Source organism: Hemitrygon akajei, chromosome 4 (genome assembly GCF_048418815.1).
Source record: "Hemitrygon akajei chromosome 4, sHemAka1.3, whole genome shotgun sequence".
Classification (NCBI taxonomy): Eukaryota; Metazoa; Chordata; class Chondrichthyes; order Myliobatiformes; family Dasyatidae; genus Hemitrygon; species Hemitrygon akajei.
In genome coordinates, this window is record NC_133127.1 from 176,385,828 (window position 1) to 176,412,849 (window position 27,022).

The following is a 27,022-nucleotide window of genomic DNA, read 5'->3' on the forward strand; positions in this document are numbered from 1 at the left end:
CACAGTACAGCTTGTCTTCTGCTTAGTGAACAGTGGGGGGCAGCATTGACTCCAGCATGGGCACCACACCGCACAGCCTCTGTTGAAGCACACTGACTCCCATGCACCCCTCCTGGACAGCTGTAAACTGGAGACACTGCAGCTTGAGACCTGGCTTACAAACTGGAGAGGGTTTACTGCCCATGTCACCACAGACTCTCAGATTAGCATTGACTTATATACCAACTCTGTCACATCAACAAGTGTGTAGATAGTGGCATCACAGAAACAAAAGTTTACCCCAATCAGAAACCATGGATGGACAGAAAGGTTCGCCTCCTGCTCAAAGCCAGAGATTCAGCCTTCAGGTCTGGAGACCGGGAGGCTTACAGCTCAGCCATGGCCAACCTGAGGAGGAGAATCACTCAGGCTAAACACATATACAAACAGAGGATCGAGGAGCATTTTAACTCCTAGACCCCTGGTGCATGTGGCATGTGATACAGATTATTACAGGCTACAAACCACCTAGTACTGTGCCCCCTTCCAGCTCTGTTTCCCTCCCTGATGAGCTCAATTACTTCTACGCTTGCTTTGACCAAGGGAACAAGGAGGTCACCCTCAAAACAAATCTCCCACATGGTGAACTGCCTTTCTCACTTTCCACCTCTGATGTTTGCGCCACCCTGAGCAGGGTGAATATATGAAAGGCAGCTGCTGTGGATGGAATACCTGGCCGTGTGCTCAGAGTCTGTGCAGGCAGTTGGCTGGGGTCTTCACAGTTATTTTCAATCTGTCCCTGGCCCAGGCAGTTGTCCCCACAAGCTTCAAGATCACCACCATTGTGCCAGTGCCGAAGCATTCCATTGCCACGGGCCTGAATGACTTCCGCCCAGTTGCACTCACCCCCATCATTGCAAAGTGCTTTGAGAGACTGGTTCTATCATCTGAAATCCTGTCTGCCTGCTACCCTGGACCCCCATCAGTTTACCTATCGCACCAACAGGTCAACAGAGGACGCCATCTCCACAGCACTTCACTCTGCCCTGACCCACCTGGACAGGCCCAACTCTTACGTCAGAATGCTGTTCACTGACTTTAGTTCGGCATTCAATACTATGATCCCCCCCCAAGCTGATCGCTAAACTTCGCCAGCTTGGTATCAGCTCATCCCTCTGTAACTGGACCTTGGACTTTCTGACTAACAGACCCCAATCTGTTAAGTTAGACAACCTCTCCTCCTCCATTCTCACCCTGAACACCAGTGTGCCTCAAGGCTGTGTGCTGAGCCCTCTTCTGTACACCCTTTTCACCTATTACTGCATTCCTGTACATGGTTCTAATTCCATAATCAAGTTCGCAGATGACACCTGATCAGAGGGGATGACGAGACGGCCTACAGGGACGAGGTCCAGCACCTGGCCACATGGTGCGCTGACAACAACCTGGCCCTTAACACCCAGAAGACCAAGGAGATCATTGCGGACTTCAGGCATGCAGGGAGCCACACTCGTCCCCATCTACATTAACGGAGCTGTAGTGGAGCGTGTATCAAGCTTCAAATTCCTTGGTGCCACATTCCCGAGGATCTTACCTGGTCCCTGAACTCCTCCATCCTGATCAAAAAGGCGCAACAGTGCCTTTATTTCCTGCAGAACATCAAGAAAGCTCACCTCTGTCCCAGGATACTGACGGACTTTACTGCTGTACCATTGAGAGCATACTCACCAACTGCATCTCAGTGTGGTATGGCAATTGTCCCGTATCGGACTGCAAAGGACTCCAGCGGGTGGTGAAAACTGCCCAGTGGATTATGGGCACCCAATTGCCCACCATTGACAGTGTCTACCATAAACGCTGCCTAGGCAAGGCGAAAAGCATTATCAAGGATGCATCTCACCCTAACCATGGACTTTTTACTCTCATCCCATCGGTAGGTGCTACAGGAGCCTCTGCCCCACTACCAGCAGGCACAGGAAGAGCTTCTTCCCTGAGGCTGTGACCCTGCTGAACCTCACATCACAGCGTTAAGCAGTATTGCACCCATATTGTACTGTCTCAGTACTTTTATATTTGTGTGCTGTAGCACTTACTTTTTATTTGCAGTTATTTTGTAAGTTACACTATTCTTTTGCACTTCTGGTTAGATGCTAATTGCATTTCATTGGCTTTGTATCTGTACTCGGCACAATGACAATAAAGTTGAATCTAATCTAAAAAAGAGTTCTCACTATGACTGAGGCCAGGCAGCTACCCCACCATTCATCAATAAATCAGTGATCTATTTTACATTGTAGAAACGAAGTGCACTGTGTAATGAGTCGATCTGTATGTCAAGTTGTTCTTGTGCAAGACAAGCTTTTCACTCTACCTTTGTACAAGTGACAATAATGAACCAATTCCAATTCCAAAATTCCTTTACAATGTTTGGAATTCACACCAAAAATATAAATGCATAGTTGTTATCTACATTTAAGGCTGAGTTTAATAGATCTGGCCACCAAGGATTGGAGGAATTGGACCGGAAAGGAAAGACATGACATCTGGGTCATTGACCTGTCGAATATGATCCCATACCTGTGGTCCTGGAGACCATGTGGCCTCTTATTACTCCTGTTTCTTATCTTTCTTCATTTAGTGGTCAACTTGGATTGTGGAAAATAATACTGAGAAGTTTGTAGTCATATAGTATTCAAACAGAAGTTTGGTGTTAATGATTGCAGTGACTTATTGCAATGTACACACTAGTCACTTTGATATTTTATTTGTGTTAGATTCGGAGATACATCCTTGCAAGAATTAATTAACACAGAGAGTTTGGGCCGCCTGAATTCTTACTATGAACAATTCAAGGAAGTTCTTCCTGATGATTGTGAGTATTTGAAGCTATGAAGGCAATTTTCTACCTTAGGCAATGAAGTTATCAATCACCCCTCGTATATTGCTGCAGATATTTTAATTTTGTACCAATAATGGGTATGAAGTTTTTCTTTAGCTTGTTTTGATTCCAGATTTTATCTTCTGAGGAATCATTCCATGGCTATCTATTTAGTCACCTGTATGCATGTTATTTTAACCTCAGATTTTGTTGTCATAATACTCAACAGTAGTGCCATTATCTCCTAGGTTCTGATTTTATAACTCATACAATTCTGCAACATATTTGCTTCAAGCCCATGCTTTGCCACTTTCCCTATTCAATTTGTCATCTTGCTTGCACATTAGTCCTGAAGGTACATTGAAGTACCTGTAATTTCATCACCTAATAAAGCACTAGGAATTCAACATGAAATTCGTGTTCTGTCAAGCATTTTTTAAAGCATTAGTGTCAGTCCTTAATGTTTAATGAAATCTCAAACCTCCACTTTGAAAACCTTAAAAAAGACGTTGCAAGGATTAAAGCGGATCTTTGTGAGGTTGTTTTAGTATAGTATGGTCTTGTAACTACACTGAAAATGCAGCATTTGGTAAACATTTGATGTCTGTAGAAAAGAGCAAATCGTCAACCTAGAGTAAAACAAACAAGTTAATTTTGAACTCCAATATGGCATAATATCTTTGTTCTCAGTGATGCAACTTCATAAAGTATTTGGGCAAACCTTGAAGCAAGTTAAGGGGGGGAAATAAACCTTGTTTTCAGAAACCTTTCATGACCTCAACTGTATGTGCCCAGCAATGATTTGAGAAAATTTGTTGGTTGAGAAAAAAGTTTTGCTTGGTAGACTTTGAAGAACTGTCTCACTCCTTTAGAAAAAACGTCATGAAATCGTTTGCATCCATCTGATTTCCCATCCATGTTCTGTTTCTTTTCAACTTGTGTTGATTCTAGATTTAATTTTTTTTAGAGAGTTGTTCAGGGATTATCTATTCTCTTGTTCCTCTACACCATATATGTCAAACTCAAGGCCCGCGGGCCAAATCCAGCCCACGGTGGAATTATCTTTGGCCTGCGAGATAATATCTAATTACTATTAAAGCTGGCCCCAGTAATCGAAGCGCCTATGGCGTATGATATGGCTAATGCTGAGTTTATTCAGGTACCAGATTTTCAGGGTTTTTAGTGTTTATTCGGCAGTCTTCTTCATAAGAAACGGAATTTGTAAAGTGAAACACTTTGTAGTTATAGCAGAGACTGAGACACATGAGAGCAGGCTGAAAAAACGGAGGCAACGAAAGCTGCGTTCGCACGCGTCCGACTGATCCGGCCCGCATGAAGCTGCATTTTGTTCAATCCGGCCCGTGACCTAAAATGAGTTTGACACCCCTGCTCTACACTGACCTTTTAGATAGGATTGTCTTATCATTCCCAAGTATTACCCATTGTTACATAGGATTCTGATGTTCACACCATATTCAATTGGTCTGACCCACTTGTGAGGGTTGCAAGTCTGATTTAATGTTGAATTCCTAGTGCCTGAAAACAAAAGTTAAGGTTAATTGTCTTAGTCAGACGAACCTTGGAGCAAAAGTTTATAGAGCTAAGTTCATCACATTACTTACAAATTTGAAGATTACATGCCTCATCTACATCTAACTAGACTTTTTGTGATTTAATTGTCTTTGTCATCCCGTGGATTTGTAACCAGATTTGATTAACAGTTCTGAAAATATCCTCACTGAGGTGGATTACCACATAAAGGCCAATGTTTCACTGTAGATATGAAATGTTTTATAAAAGTTGAAAATTGTTTATTTATTAGGATTACAATACGGAGAAGAAAATTTATATGCTGTTTATATGTAGAAGTTTATCATATCTTTGCAGCTTTATAAAGCTTTGGTTAGGCTGCATCTGGAGTATTGCGTTCAGTTCTGGCCACCCTATGGGAGAGGGTGTAGAGGAGGTTTAGCAGGATGCTACTTAGATTGTGCTCGAAGGAGAGGTTAGTCAAACAGTTTTTCTGGAGTGCAGAGGCTCAGGGGAGAATTAGATAGAGATTTTAAAGATTATGAAAGGCACAGGTAGACAGCCATTGTCTTTTCCCAGGGCTGAAGTGTCTAACACCAGAGGGCATGCGTTTATGGTAAGAGGGAGTAAGTTTCAGAGATGTGCAGAGCAAGTTTTTTAACACACAGGAGTGGTAGGTGCCTGGAATGCACTGCCTGGAGTGGTGGTAGAAGTAATTACAGTTGAGACAATCAAGACACCCTTAGGTGGGCACATGAATCTGCAGAAAATAGAAGGATATGGATGCTGTGTAGGCAGAAGGGGTTAGTTTAGCTGGGCATTTGATTACTAATTCAATTAGTTCAGCACAACACATGGGCCAGAGAGCCTATTGCGGCGCTCTACTGTTCTCTGTTCTATTGATACCTGTAATGTAAAACTAATTCAACAAAACAATTGCTGCCCTGTTGCTGTTCTGTTGCTCTCATTAAGCAATGTAATTTCTTAAGGTCTACCTCGATCCCGGAGTCAGACATGTCTGCCTGAACTGCTGAGATTCCTTGGCCAAAACGTCCATGCACGGAAAAACAAAAATGTAGATATCCTTTGGCAAGCTGCTGAGGTAAGCAAAGTTCTTTATGCTATGGTTTATGTACCATAATTATTATGGTCCCAAAAATAGTACGTGGTAAGCAATTTTAACAGAATTTTAGCAGTCTCCAAAAAAGGAATCTTCCGAGGCTAAATATCATGACTAGTGATCCATACAGTATCAATCAGAACATAAGACACAGAATCAGGCCATTCAGGTCCTCATGCTTGCTTGCTTGCTTTTCAGTAAGATCATGGCTAATGTTGTAATCTGTCACTTCCCTGCCCTTGGATAGATACATGAAGGGGCAGGGCTTAGAGGGATCTGGCCCAAATGCAGCAAATTGGTACCAGCTTGGGCGAGCATCATGGTTGGCATGATCTCATTGGGCCAAAAAGCCTGTATCTGTGCAGCGTTGTTCTATGTGTATTACCGAATATTCATAAAATTCCATAATATCTAAGAATCTATCAATCTCTCTGTCAATATAATGAGCAACTGAGTTTCCACGGCCCTTTTGGGTAAGGAATTCCAAGAATTCACTGTCCTTCCCATTTCACAGGAATGGTTGATCTCTTATTTTTCAGACTCCTCACTCTGGTTTTAGGGACTCCAACCAGAAAGATATCATCTCTGCATCTACCCTGTCAAATCCCAATATGTTTCAAAGTGGTGGTGGGGTAAAGAGCACAAGAAATCTGTGGATCAAAGGTTTATTATGGTTGTTCCAAAATCCTAGCAAAATCAGAAAATCGTAACTCAACATGTGGTTGTACAGCTGCCTTGTGTCACTTCTTGTTTCACTGGTCTCGTTTTCATTGTCTGTCATGTCCTGGAGAACTTGAAGTATCTCCTCAAGGTACTTATTGACGGGCTTCACTGCTTCTGTTCTTGCACTCCACCTGGTTTTGGACTCCACAGTTTTTCCCAGTGCTGTGTTGAACAAGAGAAGAACACGTAGAGAGCTTCGATGGTTCCAAAAAACATGACCATCGTTGTATCCTGCTTGGCTGCATGTACACCCACCAAGTGAGTGAGTGTCGCAATTCACAAACACTGCCAGGTTATTTTCCTCACATTCTTTGATGAACACCACTTCTGTGTCCATCCATCACAGCAGAGCTGTCATAGCACTGTGACTGACAATCTTGTAGCTCCGGTTTAATATTGGCAATATGCTTGTGGACCGGCCGACGGGGGGTGGGGGGTGTTAATCACGACCGGAATATAGGTGATAAGTCAACTATAAGTCATTTATAAGTGGCTAATACACTCAATCTCATTTCTAAAAGGGTTTATTTAATGAATTGAATATTAAACACACAGCACAGGTTTTCCTCATATGAACATATAAAATCATTGCAACACACCAGTGAGAGGACAAGGTAAAGGCCGGAGGTCCTCGTACCGGGGCCGCGGCAGTTGTAATCTGGAGAGAGTGACTGACTGAGCGAGGAGTGCAACAGGGCGCATGCCCGCCCTCCTTGTAGGTAGGTAGGATCTATTGGCCAACAAAGGTTTGACTCGAGGGATGACTTTTAGTAGATCACAGCGAGGTAGCTGCTCTGCTACTTACAAAACCCTGAGCTGAATTAGGTCATCTGCGAATATTTTAACACCGGGTTCCCCATGAACATTTGGTGTGCTAAACAGGTTTAGAGGCGGCGCCCATCTGTCCACGCTCCAGACCATTAGCAAGGGCTCTTCTCGCTGGCCACATGAGGCAGCCGTTTACCTGAGGCCAACCAGTAATCCCTGGTGCTAGGGTATCACTGCATTTAGGCGACTGATGACCTCGCATGGGTATTGACTTCGCGTGCGTAATGACCTCGCGTGTGTTCAAGTTCAGCAGTGGGCGTGACAGGGAATGGGGAAAGGTGCAACTGACTCACATCGTTTCATATCGCCAAATCATATTGTTTCCTCGCAGCCCAGTAGCACATGCTTTGTGGCCCAGTGGTTGGGGACCACTAGCTTATCTGGATAAAACCAAGGAAGGACTGCTTTCCTCTCAAAATCAACTTCCACGTACCTCACTACTTCTGACATCTGCTCACGGTGTGCCTGATCAGGAGTCGAATCGAACATGAGACCTTAGTACTTGGCTTTACGAATGCTTTTCAGTAAACTCTGGTGAATAATGGATGCCATCATGTGGATGAATTCATTCTGGACACCCGGTGAAAGATAAGATGTGGATCCAGGATGTCTGAGGTGTTCTTTTATGACAGTCAAAGATGGCCAGTAGTTTCAGTAAGCCAAGGAAATTTCCCACATTGGAGTCATGGTCTAGCTGAAGTGACTCCCTGTGTCCTCGCAAAGCCAGGTTCTGAGTCGCAAGGAATTTTATGCAGTGAAGGATTCTCGGCAAGACATCACACCATTTCTGCTTTTCCTTCTCAATCTGTGACTGAAATATCACGTCAATAACTCTTCTGTTTCCAGTTAAATTTCTTACCACTGTGTGAAGCATTCCCGATGATTTTTGGCATTTTCATGAACACTAATGCTTTCAGGTGCTTTCCACTGGTTGAATGAGGATTGATGGTCTGACCGGGAATAGAGAAGACAACAGATACAAAATGCAGACTTTTTAGAAGGGGAATAGACCAGTCATGAGTGAGTCATTTCCTCACCACGACCATTTCTCTATTTCCTCTTGAACCAAGTTTTGTTCATTGAGCGGTTATTTGTTGGTAGGAAAGGCCTCTCACTGTTCTGGAAATGCTTCAAAACCAGCTTTATTACTTATGTTCTCAACGCATCAGGCAGAATTGCTTTTCGAACTTTGTCCTTGTCGAACTTCAGAAGTCCAATGTCATGCTGTTCAGTCACTTCTGATAGGACATTTTGAGGCTCTTTGACACCATCCAGTTCCCTCAGTTCAGTGTCGTCAGGTTCAATCTCATCAATAAACTCAACATCACCACCACCACCACCGTCTTCCCTTCCTGTCACGTCCACGTTCTCTGTGGCAGCCTTACTCTTAATCTCGTCATGCTCGGATTTATCTGATTTGATTTCCTCCTCGGCTTGTGATGCATTTGTACTTGATCCACCTTTGGATTCTAACAAACTTGTAGCAGGTGCAGCCATGGAACGTGTCGAACTACTTGTTCCCAGCTTTTCAAAGAAGGGCATGAAGAACTTGCTCGACTTCTTGGCTTCCTTCACCTCCAATTTTCATCTCTTTTGTCCTTCAGCTCTACTTTCCTCCTCCTTCATGAAGAAACATTTCATGGTCTTCTTACACAATGCTCTGAAATAAGGCCATCTTAGTGCTTCTCACCCATGATAATCAAAGACAGATCGTACATCTGAAGAAAATTCTTTTTCCACTATCCGAGGATGGCTTGTCTGACTTTAATAGAAACTGCTCAGTGGCGCCCAGGGCACGTGCCATACCTGCCATACCTTAGTGATGCCACCGTCTGGACCACATGTCCAACCCATCGAAGTTGAGCCTTCATGATCAGCACTTCTGTGGTGAGGGACTCCATCTTGCACGAGATGCCCATGATCTTGTGAAAGCATCACCTGCGATATAGGGTCCATGTGTCACAGCCATACAGCAGAGAAGTCAGGACGACTTGGTCTTCAACTGGATGCCATGTTCTCTCCACACACATCCATAGCCCGCCAAAAGATGCCCCAGCTTTTGCAAGTCTGTTTGAGTCCTCTTGATCTAGACTGCAGGAGGATGTGAGGCAGCTTCCCAGTTAGGTGAAGGCGACAATATAGTTGAGCTACGTGCCTTCAATCTCATTTCATGGTTCAGCAGGTTTGGTATGAGGTTCAGGCTCCGTTCTACCTCAGATGATGGTTAGGCCAAATTTTCTTGCTGCCTCAGCGGGGCAGTCAGTGAGCTCCTGCTCACTGTGCGCTGCAAGAGCGCAGTCATCTGCAAAGAGGAAGTCTTGTACTATTGCTTCCAGTACTTTGGTCTAAGACTTGAGGCATCGTGGATCAAAGAATCGTCCATTAGTCCTGTAGTGAATTGTTATTCCCGCATCAGTCTGTGAGAGAGTAGAGAACAGCACCATGGCAAAAAGCAGGCTGAACAGAGTAGGCCCAAGGACACAGCGCTGCTTAACACTGTTAGTTATAAGGAAGGGGTCAGAGGTGCAGCTGTTTTGGATGACCTTGGCCATCATGCCATTGTGGAATGACCTGACAATGCTGACCAGCCTTGGGAGGCAGCCTAACTTGGTAAGGATACGCCAAAGGCCTGTGCAACTTACCATATCAGATGCCTTCGTCAGGTCCACAAAGAGGATGTAGAGATTCTGGTTCTGTTCCTGGCACTTCTGGATCTATCTGTCAGGGGGCCAGTTAAAGAGTAGTTAAGAACTGATTACTGTTCTACATTAGTGTAATGTGCTACAAATGGTAAGACAATAAGGCCCACCATTTCATCACAGCTCCATTTTCACTCTCAGCCCCAATCTCCTGCCTTCTCCCTGTATCCCTTCATGCCATGAATTGAAGGGATATGGCTGTAAGGTTGTAGGATATGCCCAGAAGGCCAGACGATACAAAAAAATGGAACAAAAAAGAACTGGTCTGGACGATAGAGTGCTGTTCCTCAATCCATTTGGCCTCATTGTCCCAGTGCAGGAGAATCTGGTCTTAACTGTCACAATAGGTCATTTGACCTTCCCTTTGTTCTGCCTGTCCTCCTCCCCTGCTTTCTCAGCTGCCTATACCTTATTTTTTTTCTTTCTGATGAAGGACGCCACAGCTGAAATGTTAGAAAGTTCCCTTTCCATGGACGCTGCCTAGCCTACTGAATGCCTCTAGCATTTTCAGCTTTTATTTCAGATTTTTTTCTGGTTCTTTTCTTGAGATAGTCTATTGACTGTTCCACTAGTTTAATGATACATCACAAAGTATAGGAATTGTCCTGGTGTTCCTTCTTCCATTTCACTCTTATCTATTTCTGGAGACGTGTTTTACTTACAGCAGCTGCTTCAATTATCTATCGGTTGACAGCTGTAAAGTAATGAATATCATGCAAAATTCTTTGAAATATTTCTGCAAAGAGAGTTTGGGGAGTTAGGTGCAAAGTTGAAGGACAGGACCTCCAGGGTTGCAATCTCAGGATTGCTCCCCGTGCCACGTGCTAGTGAAGCTAGAACTAGGAAGATAATGCAACTAAATACGTGGCTAAGGAGTTGGTGCAGGAAGGAGGGCTTCATGTTTCTGGACAATTGGGCTTTGTTCCAGGGAAGGTGGGACCTGTTCCAACGGGATGGTTTGCACCTGAACTGGAGAGGGACTAACATCCTTGTGGGTAGATTAGCTAATGCTGCTCTGGGGGGTTTAAACTAGATTTGCAGGGGGAGGGGAACCAAAGTGTAAAGCAGAAAGTAAGGTGGAGGAGGATAAAGATCATGCGGGGACTGCTTGTATAGACAGAAATCAAAGGTTTGTACATGATAGAAATGTTCTCAGGTGCATCTATTTCAATGCAAGGAGTATTGTAGGTAAGGCAGATGAGTTTAGGGCGTGATTGGCATGTGGGATTACAACATTATTGCTATTAGTGAGACTTGGTTGCAGGAGGGGCAGGACTGGCAGCTTAATGTTCCAGGGTTCTGTTGTTTCAGAGGTGATAGAGGAGGAGGGATGAAAGGGGGAGGAGTTGCATTACTAGTCAGGGGAAATATCACAGCTTTGCATAGACAGGACAGCCCAGAGGGCTTGTCTACAGAGGACATATGGGTGAAGCTGAGGAATGGGAAAGGTAGTAGGGTTGTATTATAGACCACCCAATAGTCAGAGAGAATTGGAGGTGCAAAGCTGTAGAAAAATAGCAGACCGATGTAAGAAACAGAAAGTTGTAATAGTAGGGGATTTTAACTTTCCACAGATTGACTGGGACTCCCACATTGTGAAAGGGCTAGATGGCTTGGAGTTTGTCAAATGTGTTCAGGAAAGTTTTCTGAATCAATATATAGAGATACCTACGAGAGAGGATGCAATACTTGATCTCCTATTAAGAAACCAGACTGGTCAGGTGACAGAAGTATGTATAGGTGAACATTTTGGGTCCAGTGACCATAATGTCATTAGTTTCAAGTTAATTATGGATAAGGATAGGTCTTGTCCTTGAGTTAAGGTTCTAAATTGGAGAAGGGCCAATTTTGTGGAAATGAGAAAGGATCTAGGAAGAGTGGGTTGGGATAAGTTGTTTTCTGGCATGGATGTGCTCAGTAAGTAGAAGACCTTCAGGGGCGAAATTTTGAGAGTGCAGAGTTTGCATGTTCCTGCCAGGATTAAAGGCAAAGTTTAATAGGCATAGGGAACCTTGGTTTTCAAGAAACATTGACGATCTGGTTAAGAAAAACAGAGAGGTGTATAGGCAACAAGGAACAAATGAGGTACTTGAAGAGTATAGAAAATGTAAGAAAATACCAAAGAAGGAAATCAGGAAGGCAAAAAGAAGGCATCAGGTTGCTTTGGCAGATAATGTGAAGGACAAAATTGGTTCCCTAGAAGATCAGAGTGGTCGTCTATGTGTGGAGTCTCATGAGATGGGGGAGATCTTAGACAGTTTTTTTGCATCAGTATTTACCCACGAAACTGGCATAGTGTATATGGAAGGAAGGGAAACAAGCAGTAGTGTCATGGAATATACAGAGACTAAAGAGGAGGAGGTGCTTGCTACAGTGAATAAAGGTAGATAAATCCCCCGGGCCTGACATGATATTTCCTTGGACCTTGAGAGAGACTAGTGTAGAAATTGCAGGGGCCCTGGCAGAAATATCTAAAATGTCCTTAGCCATGGGTGCGGGTGCCGGAGGATTAGAGGGGAGCTCATGTTGTTCCGTTGTTTAAAAAAGGCTTCAGAGTAAACCAGGAAATTACAGGCCGGTAAGCCTGACATCAGTAGTAGGTAAGTTATTGGAAGGTACTCCTGAGAGATCGGTTATACAGGTATTTGGACAGTCAAGGGCTGATTAAGGATAGTCAGCATGGCTTTGTGCATGGTAGATCGTGTTTAACGAATCTTGTAGAGTTTTTCAAGGAGGTTACCAAGAAAGTAGATGAAGGGAAGACTGTGGATGTTGTCTACATGGACTTTAGTAAGTCCTTTGACAAGGTCCCACATGGGAGGTTAGTTCAGAAGGTTCAGACACTAGGTATCCATGGAGAAGTTGTAAACTGGATTCGAAATTGGCTGTGTGGGAGAAGACAGAGAGTGGTACTGGATGATTGCTTATCAGACTGGAGGCCTGTGACTACTGGTGTGCCTCAGGGATCTGTGCTGGGACAATTGTTGTTTGTTGTCTATATCAGTGATCTAGATGATAATGTGATAAATTGGATCAGCAAGTTTGCTGATGACACTAAGATTGGAGGCGTTGCAGAGGGATCTGGACCAGTTGAGAAAATGGGCCAGAAAATGGCAGATGGAATTTAATGCAGACAAGTGTGAGGTGTTGCATTTTGGAAGGACAAATCAAGGTAGGACATGCACAGTAAATGGTAGGGCACTGAGGAGTGCAGAAGAGCAAAGGGATCTAGGAGTTCAGTTACATAATTACCTGAAAGTGGCGTCACAGGTAGACAGGGTTGTACAGAAGGCTTTTGGCATCCTGGCGTTCATAAATCAAAGTATTGAGTATAGGAGTTGGAATGTTATGGTGAGTTTGTATGGGACATTGGTGAGGCAATATTTGGAGTATTGTGTGCAGTTCTGGTCACCTAACTATAGGAAGGATATCTGTAAGATTGAAAGAATGCAGAGAAGATTTACTAGGATGTTGCCAGGTCTTTAGGAATTGAGTTACAGGGAAAGATTGAACAGGTTAGGACTTTATTCCTTGGAGCATAGAAGAATGAGGCGGGATTTGATAGAGGTTTACAAAATTATGAGGGGTATAGACAGGGTAAATGCGAGTAGGCTGTTTCCACTTAGATTAGGAGAGATAAATACAAGATGACATGGCTTTAGGGTGAAAGGGGAAAGGTTTAGGGGGAGCTTCACTCAGAGTGGTGGAAGTGTGGAACAAGCTGCCATCTGACGTGGTAAATACGGGCTCACTCTTAAGTTTTAAGAATAAATTGGGTAGATACATGGATGGGAGAGGTCTGGAGGGTTATGGACTGGGTGCAGGTTAATGGGACTAGCAGAATAAAGTTTCGGCACAGACTAGAAGGGCCAAATGGCCTGTTTTCTGTGCTGTAGTGTTTTATGGTTCTATTTGTTATTGTAGATTACTACAGTTAGCACTCATAAATGTACCAGATCTCATAGATGGATTTCTTTAGCTTGCATTTTCATTTTAATTAAAAATTAATTAAAATGGATTACATGGATGATAGAAAAATGGAGGTCCATGTGAGAGGAAAGGACTAAGTTGATCTTAGTAGGTTAAGAGATTGGCACAACATCATAGGCCAAACAGCCTGTACTGTGCTGTACTAATCTAACTATTTTGAAATGTGGGTATTCTGTAGTATTAAAATAATAGCATTATTTTTATTTCATTTTGTGGTCAGATTTGCCGTAGATTAAATGGTGTTCGATTTACAAGCTGTAAAAGTGCCAAGGACCGGACTGCTATGTCAATCACTCTGGAACAGTGCCTGATCCTTCAGCATGAGCATGGCATGGCTCCTCAGGTCTTCACACAAGCCCTGGACTGCATGAGGAGGTAAGCTTTCATTCTTTGGCAAGCCATTCAAGACTGCATACATTAATTGTGGAAAAAAGCAAACTGCAGAGAAGCCGTGCCTCATTATTGTACAAATTTGCAAATTGGGTTGCAGTGAGTTGCCTTGGAGAAGGGAGTGCGTCAGAACTCCGCCACTTACCCAAAATGGGTAAACTAGCTCTAATGTTGGGTCAGCAAAATCACCATGCAGCAGGCAGTCAATATAATTAATTGGGTAAAGGTAAAACAGTGTGACTAAAATCAGCTTTGAATAGTTTGCAGCAATAACTATACCTTGTTCATTGTGTCCTGCTTTCCTATGTATTAAAATTCTGTTGCTGACAGCCTGAATTTCCCCAAGCTGTCAGTGCCCTACAAAAGCCTATCAGTTTTATCTTGCCACCATCAAAACTCAATATTCCATCACAAAACCTTCCCAACAGGACCTGCTTCAGAATTTATTAGGATGTGTTAACAACTTAGCCTTGTCACTTTTCTCCTGCCTTGCTTTCTCTTACTCCAGCTCACTTTCTCCCATTTTCTGCTGTCTCCAGGCATAGTAAATTTTGTGCAATAAATCAAAATTGAGCCAAGAAGAGACTATAATGTTTCAGAATGTGCATGTATATAGAAAAATAGCTTGTAACAGTTTAACAATTGGAAGCAGATGTAATCAATAAGATTATAGCTGATCATTTATCTCTGCACTAAATCTCTTACCTGCACTAATTTGGTACATCCTAAATCCACCGATGTTCCAAAATCACTTACCTGCACTAATTTGGTACATCCTAAATCCACCGATGTTCCAAAATCTATTAATTTCTCCCTGAAAAGTACTGAACAACTGAGCTTTCAAAGATCTCTTATCCTTTGGCTAAAGAAATTTCTTCTTATCTCTGACTGAAAGGACAATCCTTATATAGCCCTGTCCATCACAGGCAAAGCCCTTGCTGTCTTTGAGCACATTTATGTGGAGCGCTGCCACAAGAAAGCAGCATCCATCATCAAGGACCCTATTCACACATCCCACCCCAACCTGACCATGCTCTCCTCTCACTACTACCATCAGGCAGAAGCTACAAAAGCCTTGGGTCCCATTTCACTCACCACTACTCTGAACAACTCCCTTCCAGGGACTCCTTTACAACTCATGTTCTTGGTTTTTTTAATTTGCATTATTTGTTTACTTTTCAACACTGGTTCCTTGTCTTTGTTTATGTATAGGTTTGTTATGTAAATTCTTTTTAAAAAATTTTCCTGTAAATGCCTGCAAGAAAATGAATCAAAGTTATTATATTGTAACATGTAAATATTTTAGGTAATAAATTTTACGTTGATTTTGACTATTATTTTGAGATTAAAATGACTTGCCATAGAAATTCCAGCCAGAGCAAACTTCATCCTTGCACTATGAACATCCTTCATCCACCAGTACAAATGGCAGTAAATCTGGTGAATCTCCACTGTTCTCCCTCCATCCTTCCTTGGGTAAGAACAACAGCCCTGTACATAGTATTGAAGTAAGACTTCACTCTAATACTCAAATCCTCTTTCAGCAAAGACATTTGCCTTCATAATTATTTGCAGTACCTGCACATTAGCTCTGTGTTTTGTGTACGAGGCTGCCCCAGTTTCAATGAACACCATCTGTTTAATTACACACCATTTAAAAACAATACTCCACTTCTCTATTATTTCTGCCGAGTGGGTGACCTCGTATTTTTCCATATTATGGCCCATTTGTCTTGTCTTCACTTCGTCTTTCAAGAATTAGAAATTAAGAGATTCATTTTGGGTAATAGAATACTCTCAAATATACTTCTGATTTCAAATGTAACATTTAACTTTGCCTACTGAAGGAGCTGAAAGAGAAGGAACAATAACTCCATCAGATTTTCTATTTGTAATGATGAAGCACAAAAACAAACCCTTCAGCCCAACATGTTGATGCTGCCCATCAAATATCAACCTATAATTACTCCATTTTGCCAGAATTAGTCCACAGTTTTCTGTGCCTTGGTGATTCAAGTATTTGCCAAAATATTGCCAAATTGTTGAGAGAAGACCTGCCGGCTCCATGAATCGGGGAAGAGTTTGTTCCAAGTTCCAACCACCCTCTTGGTAAAACAAAAGTACTTTGTACTTTCACCCTAAATCTCTTGCCCCTGAACTATGTAATGGAGAATAGTTTCCTACCCTATCTCTCTATGCCCCTCATAATTTTGTGCATCTCCAACAGATTTCCCGTCAGTCTTCTCTGCTCCCATGAAAACACACCAAGTGTCATGTCATAACTGAGACATTCCATCTCAGGCAGTATCCCAGTGAATCTTGTCTGCACCCTCTTTAGTGTAACCACGTCCTTCCTGGAGTTTGGCAACTGGAACTGTGTACGGAACTTCACTTTTGACTTAATATTGTATAAAATAGTACCACAGCCTCCCTGCTTTCAGTTCCCTGGCTACTGAAGGCGATTATCCAGTATGCCTTTATCACCTTATCTACCTATGTTGCCACCTTGAACTCATATAATAAGCAGAATCAGGTTTAATATCAATGGCATATGTCATGCAATTTATTAACCTAGCGGTAGCAGTGCAATGCAATACATGATAAATAAGAAAAAAAACTTGTACATCAAGATTCTTCTGTTCCTCAATACTCCTCAGAGCCTGATGTTTGATTGTATATGTCATACCCTTGGTAGTTTTCTCAAATCCCACTACCTCACAATTATCTGAATTAAATTTTGTCCACCCACACTTTGCCCATCTCACCAACTGATCAGTATTGTCCTGCAGCTCTCATTATCAGCATCACTGTGAATTCTTTTGTTATCTGTATACTTATCATACCTCCTACGTTCATAGATCACGGTCATTATATTTTAAACAATGAGGGTCACCTGATTGACTTTTACTGTCTAGTTACTGCCCGGCTCCCACTTCTTTGTACTTGGTGCTTCTCATGGAAGCATAGCAAGTTTGTAGTATCTGTTTCAATTTTTCTGAAGTGTGACCTGGAGGCTCGGTATCAGCCCATAAGCCTTGTAAAGATTCATCAGTGTACCTACTCTGCAGCTCCATGGCCCGGGAAACCTACCACAAGATTGAAAAGCAGTCAGATAGAAGACCAGAAGATATAGGAGCAGAATTAGGCCATTTGGCCCATCAAGTCTGCTCCACCATTACATCAGGGCTGATCCAGTTTTCCTCTCAGCCTCAATCTTTAAGGTAGAAAGGGATTAAATTATGAGTAATAAATAAACATTAATAAGTGAATAGTGCAGTGATTAAAAAGCTAAATAACCACATGCTGCAATTATTTTTCATTTTCAAATGACTGAACTGTAGGAAGTAAGTAGACTGAAATACTTTGTTCATTTATACTTGTTTATCTGGCATTCTCTCTAGATACCTCTTCTGCAGTTTGCTCATATTCCTGCTCACAAAAGCAGTAAAATTGCTTGTTTCTTGTCCAACAGAACAATGTGAATGTGGCTAAGATTACAAAGGTGTCCAAAAGCTTTCCTTGTTTTTAATTTTATAGTCCTCCTTTATGCATTGTTCATCAATTTCGCTTCATGTTTTGCACATTTCAGGAACACCGAATCCTTTAAATATTTCGCAAGTACAGAAAAGTTCCAGCATTAGACATGTTCTTAATTTGCTGTATAAGAAAGGATAAGAATTTAAGTCACAGTAAACCATTCTGCACAAAATGATCAAATCCTGTTTGAACATTCAAGTTTTAAAGTTAATTTAATTGTGTACTTTGTTTCAAAGTTTTTGTAGTTTTCTTATCCTTTCTGTGTTCACCTGTCATTTAATCCTATCTCACGAAAACATCAGAGAGATTGAGCATCCAGTAAACTCTAAATTTGTCTTTTCATTAATTGCCCTGTATTCCAACAGATAACTAAATTGTTTTGAAAGAAAATGTTCATAGTGCCATAGTTCTAAAATAAAGTTGTGATTTTATAATTGAATTCTAATCTTTACTCATTTATTCTCACATCTACCTTTACTGTATATTTAAGAACTCCCAGAACTAACCAATTTGTACTTAAGCAAAAAAATAGCAATCCAGTTTGCCTTATTATGATCTATAGATATACTAAAACAGTCTGTGGAAACATTAATTAATTTACCTTTAGATGGTGAGAAAGGGTTAAATACGAGGATGGTTGATCACGTTCAGTTTGCTTGTACAATTTAAAGCATGGTATGAGGCATGGCAATGCAGCATGTACTTGTTACATACAGACTGAACATGAGAAACCATTGGCATTCTTTCTGAATTTTCAACTTCTCTCTTTTTTCCCTTTTGTCACTCTTCCTCTTCTGTTACTTTTGTCAATCTTATTTTAATTTGCTGATTTTGGTGCCTCCCCCCTTGTAATTTCTATTTTGACCCTTTTGTATATAAAATGTGCTCTCCCCCACCGCCCTCACCCCACCTGCTCCCTCTCACCCCACCTGCTCCCTCTCACCCCACCTGCTCCCTCTCACCCCACCTGCGCCCTCTCACCCCACCTGCGCCCTCTCACCCCACCTGCGCCCTCTCACCCCACCTGCGCCCTCTCACCCCACCTGCGCCCTCTCACCCCACCTGCGCCCTCTCACCCCACCTGCGCCCTCTCACCCCACCTGCGCCCTCTCACCCCACCTGCTCCCTCTCACCCCATCCGCGCCCTCTCACCCGACCCGCGCCCTCTCACCCGACCCGTGCCCTCTCACCCGACCCGCCCCTCCCCTCTCTCCTGTTCTAACTATCTTTGCCTGTTCCATATTTGCTGCTCGCTTGTTTTGCTACCTTTCCCCGTGACCCACCCCTACTTTTGCCACCTTCTCTATATTTTTCCTTTTCGCAGCATTGGAACACGGGAGGTAGTCACACAGAAGAACTTGAGTGGCTTGGTGCCCATTCGCGATTGCAGGCTTGACCCCAGCCTCCTTTATTCCATTCCTTTACTTGCTTTTAGCCCCAATTTAATGATTGTATGGGTCTTTCTGAGCCTTGCATATCTGCTGGCCAGATTTCGATGCCAATGAAGAGAAGATTAAAAGCCATTCCTTTTTCCAAAATGATTTAAGAAAAACGCTTAGCTACTTGTTTCTCAGAAGCCGCTGAATGGAAGGTTGTGCAATAGAATTGTCCACCATACAATTTGCCTTACAATTGTCAATTTATACTGTACTTTATGTATATATTTTATCAAAGCTAACGCTAGAGGATGTATGACAGATTCCAACTGCTGTTACATTGGATCTCTTGTAAAGAAACAGTTGACCAGTACCTCAGATTCTTGGAATATATCAAAAATATAAGGACTGTATTTTTAGAAAAACCCTCCCTACACTTTATTGCAGTCATATGCTTTCTTTTAGATGTTGTGTGACTGTTATATTGTAATGTTCTTTTTGTGTTGAGTTCTGAAATGACAGAGCTTTCTTGGAAGCGGCATCAAAAGTGGTAATTCCCTCTTTGGAACTGCTTGATTGTACTTAACATTGTATTCAGATTTATTTTGAAATATTATAACCTCCTAAAATGTACATTGGCCTTGTCTGGAATAACTTGTTTTTTTTTAATTGAGTTATGTACCTTGCCTAAGAAATGCTTTGCCAGTTCAAATCAAATCTGTTCAGATATCCGGCCAGCTATTATATGACAACTAACTTGCTTGTGTAAACACAGGCATTTATTGTACTGCATTCTGCACTCTTTTATAGCACACCCATTTAGCCAGTGTAAGTGAATAAATCAATAGTATTTCCACTTTGATTTTACCCAGGGCCACTGGAAAAGGAGAGTGAGAATTGTATTCAACAGATGGCTCCTTTCTGTTATTTAACCCAGAGGGCTGACTAGGCTTCATGTATGTTGTACAGTATAACAGTTACCAAATTGCTCCTTTTTATTTTATACAATTTTATTTTCCACAATTCCATATCTGAAAACTGATTTATAATTATCAAAATGTATGAAACTTTTGAAGAACTGTGCACATTCATAGTGTAGATAGGGGCATGTTGGTGGATATTTGGCAACAAAATCCTATACAGCATACCTTTGTCTGCATTCTGATGTGCAGTTGCTGACTTCCTTTTCCCCTGAGCACCAAAAAAAAGGTTCTAAGCACTTCTAATGTCACTTTGCTTCAGAACAGAATGAAAATCAGTCCTGAAGCCTGCCTAGTCTCTGATCAATATATTTACTCATTTAGCATGAAGCATCCTTCAAAATCAGCTCCTCTCTGAATGAAGATCGGCTGTAGCTCTCTTCTGGGAGCCCTGACCCTTTCAGGATCTATATGCCACTACTTCAAATGACACATAAATTAATTAATTGACAGCATTAGTGCTTATCTTTGTAAAATTTAACAGTAAAACTATAATTTGTGCAGTGAGCAAGCACAAGTATTTGATGCCAATTCCAGCCATAGATGTGTTTCTGAACAAAAGGGTCTCATCAGAAATTAATAATACACAGAAAATGCTGGAGGTACTCAGCAGGTCAGGCAGCATCAATGGAAAGGAATAAAGAGTCGACATTTCAGGCCGAGACCTTTCATCAGGTCAGTCTCAGACTGAAACATCGAATCTTCATTTCTCCCCATAGATGCTACCTGACCTGCTGAGTACCTCCAGCGTTTTGTGATTTGCAGCAATTTCTTGTGTTCCTCATCAGAAATTATTTTGGGTGTGTTATAATAGTGTTCAAACCTGACCTTAAACCAATTGTTCTTACATAACGGCATAAATCTGAGCAACCTGGTCTGTGAAGCATGTATTGTGTAATCATTGCTCACCATTCATATGCTTCATTATTAACCAAATGCTCATCCTGCTATTGTCTTAAAAGTCTTTTGTTTTGTATATCATTTTTTTCTTTGCTGCTATCATTCTCTGTGCTTGTTTCTTCCCCAGCGAGGGATGTCGCCGAGAAAACACCATGAAGAATGTTGGATGTCGCAAGTACGCATTTAACACTCTACAGTTGAAGGCTTTTCCAAAACATTACAGGCCACCAGAAGGAACCTTTGGAAAAGTCGACACTTAACATTAGGAAAAAGACCTTAACTCAATGTGACTCCTGTGAATGACTACTCGTTTATAGTGATAGCTGTGGGGATTTTTAACGATGAAATGTGTATAGTGAACATAGCTGTCAACCAAAACAAAAGTAGTTTGTTCAACGGTTAAATGTGTCTTCAACATGCAAATCACCCAAATTGGTCTTTTTCCTCTATCAATGTAGAGCATGCTCTTTTGGCTAGTCTGTTGAGATGTACTATAATACGTACATGATAGATTAGATTGTGGGGTTTACTATTTTAAAGCAATCTGCACTTAAAAAAAAAAAATCCATTAGAACTAGACCAGGATATAGGAGGTCCTCCCACTGCGACTGGACAGTGTGGGCATTGTTTGGAGCTGAGTGCAAACTATTCCAACTGCATGCATGTTTCAGGTAGTTTGCTGGAAACATGGCTTCACACTTTAAAAGAACAAATAGTGCTTATTTTGAAGATGTGCTGATTTTAGGAGGCTGGCAGAAAAATATTTGCTTGACCTCTCCATTTTACTGACACTCATAGATGCATTAATGAGGCTTTCCATAGGATACCCACGTTACAGTATCAACAGCTTTACAGGATATATGCATCTATGTAGCTGCTTTTAATTTAAAGCAGAGACTAATACAGGTTCAGTAATGTATTTAGGAAATGGTGTTCACTCAGAAATAGTAACAAGCTTTCTCTTAGCATTGTTTATGCAAGAAATGTGAATGCAGAAAAGAGTAAAGGGGAGGTTTTTAAAGAGTTGCTCTAGCAGTGCAAAATCTTGATTCATTAAGCCTATGTACAGGAGGAAAGTCGTGGGTGAGAAATCAACATGCAACTCATTGCCCCTCACTTCTCTGCCTCATTCCACTTGCTTCACTTCAGGAAAATGCAGATGTGCTTTACATGTTGGTCACCATTCCAGATACCTGTACTGCAACCAGGTCCCTACATTTCCACTGTTGCCCAAATCATATTGCAATTCACATTGCCTAATCTCTTGCTAACAAATTGTGTTATCACTTGTCCGATTATATATGCCCTTGTACAAAAAGGCTTGCTTTGCATTTTTTTTTTTGCTTTGCAATGACATTGTATTCTTTTAATCATAAACCAACTACCAAGAAAGGAATGCAGAGACAGCCTGTTGGAAACTAGTGACTACACATGCCTTTAGGTCTGACGAATGTACTTTCATAAACTTGGTTTATTCTCAACCAAATCTTCATGGTTTTGCACAGCATTCTTGTTACCTTGCATAGGGAATGTTCTTAACTAAGGTAGACATTATGGGAATGTCTAAATGCTAATCCTGTGGATCAAAGAAAAATTACAAACTCCTTAAAATAGTTTGGAAAATTAGTTTGATCTCTAACATCCAGAATGCAGTACATATCTGCCAGTCTGCTAGCAACTGTCAAGTGCTTCTATAATGTAGTCTTTTGCAATTAGACATGTAGAGGAAATTGTAATATTTACTTTCAAATGCACATACCTACATTAAAGCACTTAAGCAACAGAGGGCTGTTGTATGTAAAGGCCCAAGTAAACCAAGTCAAATGCATTTTTATTATACTGTTAACTTTAAGGGAATTATACATGAATTTTATTTATGAGGTTTACAAAATTTGTAACTGTTTTATGTAGAGTGTATTCATTGTCATTTTACAAGATGCAAAAGAAAGATGGTACTGAAAGCAATTGGAACAAAAGTACTGTGGAAGGAAATTGTAAAACTTTGCTGTTTCTGCTGCTACAACGCCATTGCATATGAAGATTTTCCATGCACCGTGCTGGGCATAGAATTAAAATCCCAAACACTCCACTAGATTTACTAGAAGGTGCAGATGAAATGCAGATATGGCTTCACTGAACCAATATTCTTCCTTGTGATTTAGTTCACATCTTTTTCAAAGCAGCAATTTGTGCAAAGTTCGTCTTGTCTGAATTCAAAAGCATGTCAAGCGTTTGTTCTGCCTAGTAGAGACTGATAAAAATTTGCAAAACAGAAAGGACAGTACTTGAGAATATTAGTATAGATGAGGAAATTAAATTGTATTTGTACACTTGATTATGTTGTATTATACTTGCAAATCCTGTAAATTAACCATGTATTCCATATCTTACTGTGAGATGCGGTTGTGATTTAAGTTGCACATTTTTATGTATATAATGTATATGAACATTTCATTTGGTCTGAAACTCTTCACGTTTTTTGTTAACTTTTACAAGTTTAATTTATGTTTTGCAGTATTCAAACTGTTAGATGTATCTTACCCATGGGATTGTTTTTGTTTCCTACAATCACATTAGATTCAAGTAGGCTGTATAAAGTGCTTCTCACCTTCAATATGAAATATTAAAAATGAAACTGACAAGTCGCTTACCTTCAACTGTTCTACAAGTCTTTGGTAGATGCACAAAGATATTTGTTGACATGACTTACTGCTCTTTGAATTTCTGTTCAACATTATTTTAGTACCGAATTAGGGGAAGATATTTTAATAATAGATTGCATCAAGCCAGAAACCAGGTTTGTTTTAAATTATTTAATTTCAGTCAGGGCAACAGATGAGGTATTAAAATTACACTTTGTCTAAAAAAAATTGTTCAAGATTTCCTTCTGAGTGGAAAAATATTATTGAAAACATCATTAGGTTTGTTAACAGCAAGACTCAGATATTCTGTCCCCAAATGGCTCCAGCAACAGCACTGGATCAACTCAGAATTAAGGCTTCTAACATTAGAACTTTACAGCACAGTACAGGCCCTTCAGCTCTCCATGTTGTGCCAACCCATATAATCCTTAAAAAAAAAGTACTAAACCCACACTACCCCATAACCCTCTATTTTTCTTTCATCCATAACCTCTGGATAATACAGTTAAATGGCTGTGTATCAGTTAAAAGTCACCTTGGCTTTCTAGTGAGCAACTTCATAAGAGTGAATGCAGTGCTTACAGCAACTTGTAATTATGCTCTAAGGTTTGTTTTCTCACTGCAAGATGATTCCAAGAGAAGTAGGATTTCCCTGTTAGCGAAGCATTTATCTGAGTAGAAACATTAGATGTTACCTGATTATTTGTGCAGGGATATATTTCACAGTTCAATATAAGCATGTCCTCAGCTTTTGTATCCCAATCCACATAAGCAAGAATTGGGCTGTAGTGTCAAGTCACTTCTCTCTCCATGACCCAGATGTTCTCTTTGTGCATTCCACTCAGCTATTAACTGAATAACTATACACATTGGGAAGACAGTCTTGAAAGAGTTTAATTCCTTCCATCTTGATTATTGCTTTTAAATACTTTTTAACTGTTACATGTGCCTGAAAGAGTGGAATTTATGATTTGTCATAGTACATGTGAGACTAATGTATTAGGTTAACCAGTTGTCTTAAGGTAAAACAAGCTGCCTTCCATTAATATGTTTCCAGTACACTGTAACATTATTCCTTTTATGGTCATGTTTTTTGAGAAATTTGCATTACACACCAAATTAAAACACCGATGAGAGCAAAAATAACCCTAAAAAGAGTTGCAGAAAGTGGTTGCATGAGGAAGGATACAAAATTGTCTGTTCATCTGTATTTTCCTGTCTTTTTAGGAATTTAAATTTCAAGAACTAATACATGATCTTTTTGTAGTTTAAAAAAACATCTAGGTATAGGTTAAGCTGTTAACCTACCAGGAGTAGATTAATTTTTTTTCCCCTTTTAATGTCATTTTTGCTGCTTATGTGTTTATTCTTATTAAAGGCAGGGAGCCCGGGTCAGAATTAGCTCTGATCTCATTGGGTAGTCGAATGGAGGTTGCACAGTCCTTCCTTTGAGAAGAAATGCCCCAAACATTTTGCTTTGAAAACCTAATTATGAATTTTTTTGAAAATGTAGAAATATTTTAGCTCAAAAAAAACCATGATCGCAATACTTCTAGTGAGTTAGTCACAATTTGAATAAGGTAGAACATAAGAACTGGCTTGACAATTTCTATTCATAAGCTTTTATAAAATATATTGTAGCTTCATAATCATTTTTTTGTAGTATTAATCCTATTTTAAGACCAATTCCTCTATTATAGTATTTTTGGGTACTTATAACTTCCACTTTTATTTGTCATAAGTATTTTATATTTAAGAATACCTGGATCCTACTCCTATCTGGATTCACATCTCTGATGTTATTGGGTGGCATTGCTAGCCAGCAGCTTTATTCCTTGTGAAGGAATATGCATTAGAGAAGCCTACAACCAGTAAGGTTGGTTATTTCTGATGAGGCCTTCATTGTGGTCATTTTATCAGCTATTTGTTTTAAATATAACTAGTAGTTAAAGTTCTCATAAAAGTGCACCAAAGTGTGTACGTGCTGAAGGAATGTGTTGTGTGTTCTATTGAATGGTTAATCCCACTCATAGGGTGAAAAAAATCCTGTAAATACACCACCTTGCCATATCGACCCTGACATCTACCCACTATATTCCATTTATTTTGAAGGTATATCCATTTGTATTGGATCTTTCGTGTTCCTTGAATGTCCAAAAGCACTTTACAGGGAGAATTTTTACTGTACTTACCAACAAATAGAATGACTTTGCATGTGATTTCAGTACATATATTTGTGGACGGTATTTACACTTGCCTTTTGATTTATGTGCTGGCATTAGGGGAAGATGTTAAACAGTGTGTATAGTGTTTCATGATCACCTTTTGTGGTATAAGTGAATCACACCATTGTATGGAAACCAATGACATTAAATGCTCTAGACCAGCGAATGTAATCAAGAGGACCTGCCACATCATGGTTAACGGAAAACTCTGTTCATCCATGTTTATTATGAAGAGCTGCGGTGGGTTTGGACCTCGGGCAAGCTAACATTCTGACAACCCAACGTACAAAGTGCAGTTGGATGCATGACAAACTGCAGAAAGGTTGGCGCGTCTGATAAATTCATGCCAAAGTTCTAAGTTGCAAAGCGAAATTTCAACATTGTGATCAGTACTTTTGAGTTGATGCACATGAAGTATATTTACCTGTGTTGTGTATAGGCCATTTAATACTAAAGCTAATTGAAATGTTTAAAATAGTGTTGTCATAATTTCACTTGTAGCTAATCTGCAGTATCTATAAAACCGAGCTTATCCACTTTTTGCCGAAAATTTATTTAGACCTGGGAAGCTGATGCAACTAAAATAGAGTTGCTGGGAGACGTTGATTTCTGCAGAAATAAAACAAAATTCTTACAATCTACAGTGACTTTTAAAATCATATTGTGTAGTATTGAAGTCATTTTTTGAGGTTTTCCGTTCCAGCAGCAACAAAGTACACTTCAGAACTTGAGCCACACTTGTTCTCCTTGTCTATGTCCTCTGTCAGCACTACCCCAATCTTGAGCAGTGTTAAATTTGATAAACTCTAGAGCAGCAGTCTTTGCATCTTGTAAACTAGAACTTGCAAAGGTTTGCGAAGGAGTCCATCACTCTGTGTGCCTGCCACTGCATAAAGCCTGTACTCACTGTTCTAAGATAATCCAGTTTTATTCAATGTTTCTAATAACCTTTTAAATAAACAAAGTTAAAGATATAGATTTGTGGTCTTTCTTGAACTGTATTAAACCTATTTTGAGGCCAATTGCTCTATTGTGATTGTGATCTTTTCTTGTTGCTCCTGACTGCTGTCCATGCCACGGACCTGTATTTGTTACAACTATTTTATAATCAAAAACATTTGGGTTTAACTCCAATGCCATGACATCTCCCATGCTGTAAGCTGACATTCCTACCCAGTAATTTAATTCTGGTGTACTGATTTTATTTATGTGGGTACAGTATAAT

General features: G+C 40.7%; 1 protein-coding gene across 9 annotated transcripts in view; it reads left to right on the top strand.

Annotated features, from left to right (window-relative positions):
• The window catches only part of LOC140726984 (inositol polyphosphate-4-phosphatase type I A), a 228,939-nt gene extending 202,120 nt beyond the window's left edge, over positions 1–26,819 (top strand). For 7 of the 9 annotated variants that reach the window (XM_073044071.1, XM_073044070.1, XM_073044074.1 and 4 more), the window contains 4 exons: positions 2,754–2,851; positions 5,377–5,489; positions 13,968–14,122; positions 18,999–20,629. In XM_073044071.1, the coding sequence (XP_072900172.1) occupies positions 2,754–2,851; positions 5,377–5,489; positions 13,968–14,122; positions 18,999–19,179 (547 nt within the window). In that variant the 3' untranslated portion in view covers positions 19,180–20,629. Of the gene's footprint in view, positions 1–2,753; positions 2,852–5,376; positions 5,490–13,967; positions 14,123–18,998; positions 20,630–21,057 lie in introns of those variants that run through there. The other 2 variants (XM_073044076.1, XM_073044079.1) reach the window with 1 other exon arrangement.
• The last annotated feature ends 203 nt before the right edge of the window (positions 26,820–27,022 follow it).